Source organism: Hemicordylus capensis, chromosome 1 (genome assembly GCF_027244095.1).
Source record: "Hemicordylus capensis ecotype Gifberg chromosome 1, rHemCap1.1.pri, whole genome shotgun sequence".
In the NCBI taxonomy this organism is placed as follows: Eukaryota; Metazoa; Chordata; class Lepidosauria; order Squamata; family Cordylidae; genus Hemicordylus; species Hemicordylus capensis.
The window spans coordinates 439,452,432-439,465,934 of record NC_069657.1 but is presented as its reverse complement, the minus strand read 5'-3'; the positions used below and the strand labels follow the sequence as shown (position 1 = coordinate 439,465,934).

Genomic DNA, 13,503 nt, shown 5'->3' with positions numbered 1-13,503 from the left:
CCAGTCTGCATCCATGTATTCCACTAGTCTGAGGTTGCTGTTTGCTGATATCAAAAGTTTGAAGTGTGTGGTACCCTTCAAGTATCTTCTCAGCCTTTTGACTGCAGTCCAGTTATTCTTAGTTGATGCACTTACTCTTCTGCTCAGAATTCCCAGTGCTGCACCTATATAGTCATTATATTCAAGTCATCAACATATAAGTGTGTTGTAGTGGTTAGAGTGCTGGACTCGGACCGGGGAGACCCAAGTTCAACTCCCCATTCAGCCATGCTGTGAGGAGAAATATAACCATTCTGGGCTTCTTGGAAGAAGAGCGGAATATAGATGTAAAAATAAAATAAAAATACAAAAGTAGTGCCAAAGGGCTCTGTCCAGGTCCTGTGCTATTCAGTATTTCTAAATGTACATGAGTGACTGGGAGGATGGAGTTGAGGGGATGCTTATCAGATTGCTAAGTGAGCAAAGAGACACCTTTCAAAGTGGTGATTCTCTTGGAGAGGAGAGCTGGTCTTGGGGTAGCAAGCATGACTTGTCCCTCTAGCTAAGCAGGGTCTGCCCTGGTTGCATTTGAATGGGAGACTACATGTGAGCACTGTAAGATATTCCCCTCAGGGATGGAGCCACTCTGGGAAGAGCAGAAGGTTTCCTCTTTGGCTTCTCCAAGATAGAGCTAAGAGAGATTCCTGCCTGCAACCTTGGAGAAGCTGTTGCCAGTCTGTGTAGACAATACTGAGCTAGATAGACCAATGGTCTGACTCAGTATATGGCAGCTTCTTATGTTCCTGTGTTCCTAAGTCCCTCTCTTCATTTCTGAATCTTGAGTATAGGCAAGGGTCAGCTTTTCCTTGCATGAGCCGCTCCTTGAGTGACATCTGGTTCAGCTTCTCATTCCATGCTCTAGCAGCTTGCTTTAAGCCCTAGATGCTTTTCTGGAGTTTGCATACAAACCTCTCTTTTCCAGGTGCTTCAAATTCTGGTGGCTGCTCCATGTAGATGTCTTCCTTTATTTTTCCATGCTGAAATGCAGTTTTCACACCTAGAAGATCAACTTGCATCTTTCTTGCTGCTACTATGCTGAGAAGTGTTCATATTGGAGTATACTTCACAACAGGTGCAAATGTCTCATCACAGTCTTCACCATATTTTTGAGAGCATCTCTTGGCTACTAGTCTGGCTTTGTAGTGCTTGATGTCTCCTTCTGCATTGTGTTTGGTTTTGAAAGCCCATTTGCAACCTACTGCCTTTCTTTCAGTGGGCAGTTCCACAAGTGTCCAAGTTTTATTCTTGTGTAGAGATTTTATCTCTTCTTCTGCAGCTATTCTCCAAATTTCAGCTTAATGTATTGGCAGTCTTTCAATGAGGCAATTCTCATGTGCGGTGGAAACTGGGCTAAGAGTGCCCAGCCTGGTTTCCACCGTGCGTTTGAACTTCCAGGAGCTGTGCAGCTCCCAGTGGCAAGCCCTTTTAACCCCCCCTCCCAAAAAAAAATTAGGTTAGCAGAGTGAACGCTCCACTAACCCTGTTTACCTGGTTGTGTGTTGCAATGTTATGGTTTTGCACCACGGTGACTCATGAGGAGACCCCCAACCAGGAGGGTACAACAAGACTTCCATCATTGAGGGCTCCCCAGAATGCCCCATTCATGTGGGGCATTCTGGGACTTCCAGGGGCCGAGCAGGCCCCAATCCGCGCCGCCCCTACCAGTTCTGTGACAGAGCCGGTAATTGTGTGGGCAGCCAATCCGGCCACCCAGGGTGAGCTCCCTGCTTGTCTGTAGGGCAAGTGGAATAAGCCCGCTCTCCCCATAGAGCCCCTGCAGGCTTTCCACATTGCTCGTGTGGAGAGCCTCAGTGTCTTCCCATATGCAGGGTTACTGGATTTCTCCCTTTCTGGCCATGAAGGAGAGTCTCCTGTGTGGAAGCCCTTTGTTGGATCTTTGTGAGCATTTCACTTCTGGCTCAGCTTCTGCTTCCCCTTCTAGTTCTAGTTCGCTGATTATCTCCAGGCTTATGGGAATATCTTCTTCTCTTGGTTCTTTTTCTGTCTGGATCTCTGTTCCGATTTCTGGCACTTTACTTGTGATTGGCCTTTGATTTCCATCAAAATATACCACATTGTGTATTCTCACAATCCTTGGCCACATCAAGGATTCTGTCTCCTTTTCCTCCTAGTGTATATCCAGAGAGTATTCCTTCTTCACATCTGCAGTTCAGTTTATTTATTTTCTCTTTAGGAACATATGTATATAGTTTTGATCCAAACACTCTGATATGTTGTTTGTACCTCTGCCCTCTACAATGATATTTCTCCCATCAGCCAGGCTTATTGGGGTTTTATCATTCATGTCAAACTCACTAAACTCTTTTCCAGTCGATCAGACTTCCACTTACTTACTCTGCCTTTTTGAGGCACTTCACACAATTGGTGTGAAGCACCTTACTGGGCTCTCCCCACAGACAATCAAGCCTGCAGCCCGGGCAGCTGGATCGGCCATCCACACGACTACTGGCTCCATCACAGAGCCGGTGGGGGCTGCACGGATCTGCGTACTGTGTGTAGGACTGTAGCCATTTAACTCTTAGCAGCAAGAATACATAGGGACCAATGTGTACAAGGACATATAGGATGGTCTGTGGGTGAACACTCCTGCTTGATTAGCTTATGCACATAGGAGCTGCTCAAAGTGTATGTATCAACATAGCCATTGCATTTAAAGTGGTGGAGCTGATTTCAGCCATTGCCCAAATCCATTAAACATTGAATTAGGGGTAGGCTGGGTTCTACAAGATAATCTTTTTGAAGTGTTCTCATACTCCACAATGCATCTTGGCTTCTGCTCTGCATGTACTAAAAAATATCAATTTCTAAAGGTCCAGGATTCCAGGTGCCACATGTGGTATTGTGCTTGCACAAGGGAACTTTTTTCCTTCTAGCGGCATCCTCCATGACTTCTTAAGGCCACCCAGAGTTGTGCTCATGTGGATGTCTATAGTGTAACCCTATGAGGCATTATGCATTGCAAAGAGATACCCCCCTCCCATTCAGATATGGAAGTGCTTTTTTACTTACACAGGAGGGAGGGGCTGGATCCCACCCTTCCTCTATAAAAATGTGAATTTCTTTGTCTGCAGTTTCCTTGACCCATCTTGCACACCTTTCTTAATTCCTCCCTCCCCCCACAGCCAACACATAGCTCAAAGCAAAAGAAACAGGAGTGTTTAGATTCAAGAAGAGCAGCATTCCCAGCAGGGCATAATTCACAATGAGCCTATTCAGGGAGCCTAGCCCGGTTTTCCTCCATCGTGAGAACCACCAGGCTTGCAGGCAAGCTCTGCGGCTCAACGGCGGCTAGCCCGCCAATGTAGCCTTCCCCATAAATGCGGTTAGTGGAACGAGCACTCCACAAACCCCATTTCTTTGATTGTGAGTCGCCACAGCACGGCTTGTGAGGAGACCCCTGACCGGGAGGCTAAAACAAGCCTCCTGATATCAGGGGTCTCCTTGGAAAGCCCCATGCACTTGTGCAGGGCTTTCTGAGACTTCCAAGGGCTGGGCAGTCACTGGTCCCCACCGTCCCTACTGACTCCATGATGGAGCTGGTAATCATGTGGGCAGCTGATCAAGGGAATGGCTCAGTGGTTGTCTGTGGGGAGGGGTGTTAGCCCGCTCTCCCCGAGACCTGCCCAAAGCTCTTCTCACTGATCGTGGGAATTACTTGGCTGCATCTCTGGATACTTAGGGAGGTGGCTTATGTGTATGAAACTGAAAGCATTGTAACCATTCTTTTTTGAAGTCTACATAATTCTTAGAGTAATAATTTTCACTTTTCATAGGAACATAGGAAGCTGCCGTATACTGAGTCAGACCATTGGTCTATCTAGCTCAGTATTGTCTACACAGACTGGCAACAGCTTCTCCAAGGTTGCAGGCAGGAATCTCTCTCAGCCCTATCTTGGAGAAGCCAGAGAGGGAATTTGGAACCTTCTGCTCTTCCCAGGGTGGCTCAGTCCCCTGAGGGGAATATCTTACAGTGCTCACATGTGGTCTCCCATTCAAATGTAACCAGGGCAGACCCTGCTTAGCTAGGGGGACAAGTCATTGCTATCACAAAACCAGCTCTCCTCTCATAATAAAGAGGTCTTCCACCAAGTCCTCTTTATTAGGCAAAGATAAAAGATAAAATACCATTCACTAGATGTTACAGGTTAAAAACAAAACTGGTTTCAATGTCAATACATCATCACTTACACAAACCAAAATATCTCAGCAGTTCTTAAATTCCTTTCTCATGAGGTAAGCAGTAGGCAAGGAAGAGAAAAGGGGGAGGACAGCATAACAGCTGCATCAAGGTACAATGAACTCAGGGAAGAGAAAAGGGAGAATAACCATGCAGCTGCAATGAGGAACCATTAACTCAGCTTCTATCATTCAGAGACTAATGAATTTCATAGCCAAACCCATTTCATCCTTAACATTAATATCTGGTTTTAATTTCTGTATATACATAGAGGCAATTCACATGAGCAGCAGAAACCAGGCTAAGGGAGCCCAGCCCAGTTTCTGCTCCTGGTGTGCAGCAACGGGGAGCCATACAGCTCCCGGCGGCAAGACCATCTAAATGCACTCCCCCTTAAATGAGGTTAACGGAGCGAGTGCTCCATTAACCCCATTTTTTGGTTGGTGTCTGCCGTGGCTGCTTGCAGACACACTTGCACGGGACACACTTGCACGGTGCATTACTGGGGCTCGGGGGGGTGCCACAAGGCCGTGCTTCCCTTCGCCCAACCCCTAGGGCTGCCAGATCAGCCATGACCAGGTGCAGGAGCACCCGAGCGAAGCCACTGCTCATCTGGGCGGGCAATCCACCCACCCAGCAACAGGCCAGTGACTGTCTGCGGGGAGAGCGGGTCAATCCCACTCTCTCTGCAACCCCCCATATGGCTCTTCACACTAATTGTGTGAAGAGCCTCATTGCCTTCTTTATTTTATGCTTCTGCAAATTTCTTTCCACCTTCCATACAGTTATCTTGGTTCTCACCACTCATCAGGCATGTCCCTCCTTCATGTGTATAGACCACAGCTTAGTACAAGCTCCCATTGTATTACATATCCAACCAATGCTTACTGTATCTATCTCTTAATTAATGATTCCAGTCCTTGGCTCCCTGTACGCTTTTTTAAAAAAATGCATAAACTAATATTAAGTATCATTATCTCAATTTCTTAAACTTTTTATGTACTAGGAATTTCACTTTTTAAAGGGGAGTATAAGTAACTTTAATGTCTCACACAATAATCACTACCTCGATAAAAGGCATGTCTAACTCAGTGCTGCTGTCAGTCTGACAAGCAATAAATACACAAAAAGAGAAACACACGTAAGGTACAGATGGAAGATGGACTTGAAACTCTGAGAATACATCCCATACAAAATGAAAAGAGTGTGTGTGGTAGAGTTTAGTAGGCTGTGCATTTCCATTTGAAACATTTTTTGAAACAGATGATACAATCAGGTGTTATACTTATTCAGAAAGCCCAAATTAATTACATTGTCAGTAGAAGAAAAACCTTTACCATGAAGGACTTGGTATATACAAATTTCTTTCTTAACATTATCATAGAATTTTGCATGCCAAAGTACTACAGCACAGAGCTGCAGTATCCTCTCCAGCACAGAGCTGTGGTAGCCTCTATGACATGGGTAGGCTAGGCAACCTTGGCTAACCAGCTGTTTCTGAACTACAATTCCCATAATCCCCAGCTACAATAAATTGTGGCTGGAGGTTATGGGAATTGTAGTTCGGGAACTGCTGGAGAGCCAAGGTTGCCTCCCATGGCTCTACATTATGTGTTGACATGAAGGCTGAAATCCTGTGCACACCTAACCAGGGGATAAATCCCATTGATCACAATCCCTGAACTGGGACTTAATTCTGTAAAAAAAAGTTGCATAAACATTGGTAAATGGCTTTGAGGCAAGGAAACATTCATGCCAGGCATCTTCTTTTGGTCTCCCATGAGCGATCAAAATGGAAAAGTCTGGAGGTTTTCTTTTTTCATACATTCACCATCAAATTTGAATGGACTCCTGACTTCTGCACTCTGATCAAATCACGGATCCACTTCATCCTCTCCAAAATCAAATGCAGAATTCTCCTCAGGGTTATCATGCAGGATCAGAATTTAAATAAAACATGGTTTACTGCAACAGAGGCCAAAGTAAGATTTCTACCATATTTGAATGTTAATGCAGGGTTTCATTCAGTGCGGAAGATACTTTGTGCAATGCAAATTTGCCTTTTTGTTTAAAACTTTGTTTATTTAAGGGATTGATAATGTGAAATGCTACATTTGGAATGTGGACTCTGCTTTTGAAACCTCTCCTTCAACAGGATGCCTTGTTATGTGTCTTATGTGCGCCAAACTTGCTTTGTGAATTAGAAATCTCAGGATACTCTTTAGGAATCTTACCTTCCAGTGAAAACCAGCATATTCTATTGCACACCTTCTTTGTGTGAACAGGGCTTAATTAATGAAAACATGGGGAATGTAGTAGCATATTTTCTCCAAGAGCTGTATACTTTTAATACAGCTTTGTCCCTAATTGACTATAATTCAAAACAAAGTATTCTTTTAAAAATAACCACACACAACCCCCCTCCAAACCGCCACAAAACCTGAACTTTTATTAAAGGGGACAAAATGTGTCAAATTGGTTTTCCAGAGAAGTGAATTAATTATTTTGCTGTCATTTGGCAATAAAATAAAATTAAAAAATTAAACAAATATGCTTTGCATAGATGTTATGATTAAAATAGCAGTCCTATGGGGGGAAATGCAGTTCATTCAAAAACGGATTTCTTCTTGAAATGCAATCCATTCTAAATTGGAGAAAACACTTGCTACCAAAGAGAGTTTTTCAGTTACAGTTTATGTTATTTTCTTCCATCGAATGGATTGCTAATAACTTGCCTAATCAGGAACAGACTTTATTCTGCTCTCACGTTTCACACAAACAAGGAGACATCCCTTGCATTATCATTTCAATGTGATGAAGGAATTGTTTTATTTAATTATTTGAAATGCTCATTTTCAACGAGGGGAAAAAGATCAGACCCAGCCCATTCTTCAGGTTGATACTATTCCAGGTTTGGAAGTCAAAAAAGAAAACTATTTTGCAGCTAAAGAACAAGCAGTCCTCCTAGTGAAATGATATGACCAGTGCTTATGAGATAAAATGGAATATTCCAGGAATTCATTGAGCTTGCAATCATTTCCTTATTATTTTTGTCCTCAGCCCAACTTTAATGCCTAGAGAAGAAACCATACAGTGCAGCATTACTTTGTGTTAGAATAGCAGCCCAATTGCTCTTTTGCCCCACTCTTGCCCAGCCCCCCGAAAGCATTCCAACCGGTGGTTGAAAAATGCTCTTTTAATTTTCCTTTGTAATGCCAACATCTCACAGGAGACAGATGCCTGTTGCCAACAAAACAAAACAGAACAAAACAAAACATTTTTGTCACTGTGACGATACCACCTTCCCATGCACCCTTGTTCATTGCTGACTGTGCTCTTGTTTCCCTTTAAGGTCTGGCGCACTTGATGATGGGCGACCAAGGTATGGGTTCTGCTCCTTTTCCACTCTGCTTTCATTGTTTTAGTTTTGTTTTATTTTTTCTTGTTCTGTAGCTGTTTCAAAATCCATCACAGCAAATGATGGCCAAATGCTTGCGAGCTGTCTCGGGCTGCCAATAAGCACATGATCTTAGCCACATATTTCTTTTTGTTTTGTGTGTGTATGCATATGTGTCTAATAAGTAGCTCTATCTACTTTCCCCCGCCCCCAATTTGCTCCCAAAATCTTTTGTTTTTCTCCTCTTCAACTGTCTCCCCCACCCTATTTGCAATACAATAACTGTTTTTTAAAAAGAAAGAAAGAAAAAGGCAAGGGTGAAAATACTAAGAAGCTGACTGGGACTTTTAAAAGCGTTTAAATATAATAACAATGAGTGAAAAGGAAGCACGTTCCCCAGAAAGATTGCGAAAGAAGAGTCTTGAGTTTGTAGCACTAAGCAAAGGGCCCTGCTTCGCATCAATGCATGGCTGTTTGGAAAATGCAGCAAGCACTTGCTCCTGGCTTCTGGAATGCCAAGAATACAGTTTTGCAACATGATAAAATAAGTGGTGTTTCCCAATCATTCTGTGCAACCTTCTCTCCCCCTAATGAGTGTTCATGCCACTTCTGTATCACTCGTTTGAAAATGCAGCATGGGTTACTTCTACGTTCCTCTGCATGTACATGAGGGTTGCAAAGCAGCAATTCTTAAGTGTGACAACCATTGCATTTCCATTTGTCTTCAAACACTTATTTCATGCTTTGTCTCTTTTCATATTTCGGATGTGATGGCATTTACATTTACACACACATGACTCTTACTGTTGTTTCTCTTCTTTGTTCTCTTTTTTGTCTGGCGATGCTTTCTTCATGGAACCATTTCATCAAATCCATAGGTAAAAGTAAAGGTATTACATGACTTTCTTCCTTCCTTCCTTCCCTTTTGTCTGAATGCCATCTATATACTTTAAAGTATGTCTGAGTGATGCAAATGTGTTTGATGCACTTAGTAATGATGTACTGTGGTGTCGGGAGGTAGGTATGCATGTCTAGTAAAATATGTCATTGGAGCGCAAGGTAAGGAAAAAAAGAAAAACCCTCCCACTCAAAAAGTCGATTTCCAGTTTGAAGGTTGCTCTTCTAACTTCTCTAAAGGATATTTTCAATATTTTGTGTGAAAATAATCGCATTCATACTTTTTAGTACCACCATGATGCTGGACACTGTACAGAACATATGGGTAGTATGTTCCGTTCCCAATGGATTTTACAATCTAAGTATCATGCACAAAACAAAGTCAAAAGGAGAAGACAGACCTTGATAGAGGTGTAGGCGAGAAATAATAATAGTAACTGACAGCTCTGACAATGTGAATCTCTGTTATGGTCTTGCAGAAAAAATATCTATCTATAGTGGAGAAATTCAGACAAGGAATGGGGATGGGTGGGCCTGACAATGGAGGGAGACAGGGAGGTTTTTCTAGGATTAAGGGAGCAACATGGAAGAAGGATTGAAGGCAGGAGTTGGAGATGGGAAGCTGAATTAAAGTCACCGTCTGAGGTATGGATTCTATTCTCAGTGCCTGGCAAAATGTAAATTCAGACTGTCAGAGACAACCTCAAGCGCAATACCACCAGATAGTGACAGAGTGGAGAATCTTGATCCATGGCCAGCTGCAGCGACATGTAAATCTAAGAATGACTGGAGCTTCTTTCTGCTTCAGAAGCTCAAGAACACTTTATCTGTGAGATTTCCCCAATATGTTGTTAGCTTGTTGCATACCAAAAGTATAAATGGAACAGAGGAGGGAAGTAGCAGAGAGCAAAATAAAGTACCATTATATTTTTTCCATTTGGATGGATGTTTGATTGCTGGCTTGTGCTGTATTTTTATTATTATTATTATTATTATTATTATTATTATTATTATTCATTAATCATAATTTTACTAATAATAAAATATTTGGTGTGAGAACAAATAAAACCAGGGCTCCCTTGCATTGTGTAATTTAAAAAGCAAAGGCAAAAGGAGGGTGTAATACAGCCCAACGAAAGGATATGGTGATGAGCATGGAGTCTTAACTCATGAATCACAAGTCAGTTCTGTATGATGCTTCAAAGTATTGTTTGGGAATACATTGGAAGCAGGCTCACTCAGGCTGCTCAAGACTTTTAACTTCTGTGTTTGACAAAAAATGAGTGAGGTCAGACAATTATTGGGAAGTAAATTGCCAGCAATCGCCAGTTCTTCGGAGCATATGTTGCCAGCATGAGACAGTACTTCTGCTCATGTCCATGTCATCTTAATGTTGGGTTACCAATGTCAGGTTCCTGCCACCACCTGACATCCATAACCTTCTGTTGAAGTTGTATGGTGAATATTGGGTGGCGGAGTAAACCCTACATTGGCAACCCAACACAGCTGGTTTAGATGATCTAGAAATGCCCAGAAGTACTGCTCCTCAGGCAGCAGTGGTTCCTGCCAACTTACTTTCTGGCAGTCATCTGAACCTGCACAGCATTTCTCTTTTCCACAGTGAGTGGCCATTGCAGAGCTTTGTAGGTTATTGGGTTACTTCAGTGCCTTAAAATGCCAGTGACATAATGTTAAAATGATAGTGATATGCCTACAAAGTGTGTGTGATATTTTGTTGAATATAACTAGGATGTTAATGTCCTATAAGGGTTCTTGAGTGTTAAAATTCACTGTTGCAGAAGCTCTTATAAATAAAAAGAGAAAAAATTAATAGTATGTGTATTGGTGTCCTTGCATTCTCAGTGCATTTAACCTTCCATTATAATCAGTGGGGTTTAGATGGGTTTAACTCAGGCTGGATTATGCCTGTATGTTCATATAACAAATGCATCATATTTTTTTCTGTAATATCTATCTCTTGATTGTGATTCTCATGCAACAGGCCTTGTGAACACTTAATGAATTTTCTCTGAGGGAAGCAGAAAAAAGGATTATGCCCTGATGTCTAGTTGGACTAATTACTTGAAACCCATGTTTACAGGAAATGTCAGGTTAAAAGCTACATGGAGGATTATTCCCCATTTTGTGTCAAATGGAGATATGAATCATGATCCAGCTAAAATAGCCCAACTGTGTCATTTTCACTTTTACTGGGTTATTTTTCTGACATTTTACTCACTCATTTACGTTCATTCATTTTATGTGTGTATACTGGGAATAGAGATGTGTGATGTAGAGAATTATTGATCATTTATTCTCTAAATATTGCATGCATATTTATTACTATAAATGGAAAGAAAAAATGGTGGTGGGGTAATGGAAATAACCCTCCACAACATATCTGTGGCCTGCAGCTATACCAAATGAGGAACATTTTGGGATGTAGGGGTAGTTATTGATTTCAGCTAATCAGCATTGCCTCACAGTGCTTAAGAACTGGCTCTCAAATACATGGTATTTATTTTTATGTCCTTTGTGTTCCTTTTACTTATCTTATTCTGCTGTAATCTGCTTGAAAACATTCTGCTGTGGACCTTTTACAATAAAAAATAGTCAAGGCATGCACACCTGAGTGCTACACTTAATGACTCTTGGCCAAATATGTAAGTTTTCTCCATTGAAAAGCATTGTATGAGTTCACATCAGATGGTCTGCCTATGGCAATCCATCTTCTGATGGTTGACATACACATGTATGTTTTCATTTGATGTTACAGTCATGATGCCTGCGAAAACCAAGCCTTAGATCTATCTATCTATCTATCTATCTATCTATCTATCTATCTATCTATCTATCTATCTATCAGATTTATATCCCACTCTTTCTGACAGGTTCAAAGCAGCTTACAGCATTTAACAACAACAAGAGGGAACAGCCTATATTTTGTGATGATATCTATAATAATAACAACAATATTGACAATAAAATTCTGGCATCCCAGGTCCTTGGGAAGGACTCGATGTCTGGATAAAACAAACCAGTCAATAACACCTGTTTGACTGTGCAAACAAGAAATAGTAGTAGTAGTAGTAGTAGTAGTAGTAGTAGTAGTAGTAGTAGACTAAAGCCATGAACAAATTACCCGCACCCTCAGTTTATACTTTACAGCATATTTAGCAGTGATGTTTATTACCTTAAGATGACAATTACATTGTGGCAATGTCCACATAGCATTATGTTATGTTCCTGTATTCCACTAGTATGGCCTTTGAATGGCCCATGCAAAACACCATGTAGCAGCACAGAATATTTTACCATCAGGCTGCTATTGTCATTTACAGTACCTCTGTGGGTAAATTGAAGTATAACTTGTTGTTGGGATCTACTCATGTAAACATTCTAAAGACTCATGCTTACACTTGACTTACCTATCTGACCATGCAGAGTCATGGGGTCTATGAAGGGTTTTTTAAAAAATGGACGGTTTTCATAAATGATGAAACAAGAAGACTAGAGCATAAGAAGCCTGAAGATGGGGAATTATCTGGTTATTTCAGATTAGAATGTAAATTTAACACCCAGTCTTTGTATATTATTTTATTTATTTCGAATTTATATCTTTGCTTAACTAGCTGAAAACAAGCCCTCCAAACAGCTCATAAGAATAATCCATAAAATGCAGTAAAAGATTTAAAAATTAAACACAATAAACTACAATTAAACAAATCCACATATATTGCCTTAGAGTTGCCAGGCCTGCAGCTGGCAGAATTCCCATTCTATGCAACTCTTTAGTGGCCGTGCCAGTATCTTCATTGTGTTACTGTCTCATAGTCTCCAGCCTTCCAAACCGCCACTGCCTGTCCACTTCCTTGCTGTTGACAATATATAGCAATTCCTATCACAAATGGTAAGATTTTGCCTCAGCTGTACTTCTCCTTTTTACACCTCTATGGGTGGGATCACACAACAGACAGAAACTACTTGCAATCTTGGTTACCCAGTTGACCAAGATTGTGACTTGGTTACTGTGAGAACCCATGCCAAGGCAAGAACCTGAAGATCATTTGAGGTGTCAAACCCAAGATTTGAAGATTGTAACCAAAATTTGTAACCAAGACTGGAACCAAGATTTGAAGATGGCTTGCCAAAACAAACACAGCTCTCACTGAGATGCACATTAAGACTGATCTCACACTCTTCATGAACCTCTGCTTCATTCCAGGTGAGCACACCCCATTTGCCATCAGGACCAATGACTGTGAGGGAACAGCTTTCATGGAAGGGTAATTCTGTGGGGAGAGGATTTTCTACACACCAACCCCCATGATTCATCTTGTTTGCAAGTTGTTTACAACTATATTTAGTTGCTGTTTCTGTACTTCCCCCCCAGATCATTCTTATATTCATGGACAATTATGTCATATAGCCAGATCATGTGATGATCTCCCTGAGGGCAAAGCTAATTTAGAGAGAAGCCTGTATAAATTCACTCCTGCTGTCTTACATCCCTTTGCTTCACCCTTGAAAATCACTGAAAGTGGACACTTTTCAGAGCTGGATAAGTTTTTTGTGAAAAGCACCCTTCTGTTTTGACTCACCCCTCCTTCGCAGCTTTTGCCATCTTGCTCCATAGTGCCTGCCGCTTAGCTTCCACCAGAACTCATTCTCCATAGAACATTTCCTAGACCTAGGACCTGTTCCTAGTCCTAGGACAATGTTTCAATCCAGTCAAATTGAATATGTTCCCTTCTCTCACAGACAGAGAACTGACAACTTTGTTCCCTGAGCAGGTGGAAAATTGTAATATTCCATGCCATCATATCAACTCAGTTAACCAGTCTCAGTGACTCCACTGACACCATAGATAATACAATTCCATGTAATAGACAGATAGATTTTGTTTTTGAGTCCATATTCCTAATTCCTTCAAATGTCTGAAATAGTTTTATATTATTATTTATTGTTTACA

General features: G+C 41.5%; 1 protein-coding gene across 29 annotated transcripts in view; it reads left to right on the top strand.

Moving 5' to 3' along the window:
- Positions 1 to 13,503, top strand: part of NRXN1 (neurexin 1) — a 1,475,796-nt gene that overhangs the window by 196,292 nt on the left and 1,266,001 nt on the right. For 21 of the 29 annotated variants that reach the window (XM_053244472.1, XM_053244369.1, XM_053244582.1 and 18 more), the window contains one exon: positions 7,590 to 7,619. The exons of 6 other annotated variants lie outside the window; for them this stretch is intronic. In XM_053244472.1, the coding sequence (XP_053100447.1) occupies positions 7,590 to 7,619 (30 nt within the window). Of the gene's footprint in view, positions 1 to 7,589; positions 7,620 to 8,512; positions 8,591 to 13,503 lie in introns of those variants that run through there. 2 more of the 29 variants (XM_053244526.1, XM_053244536.1) reach the window with 2 other exon arrangements.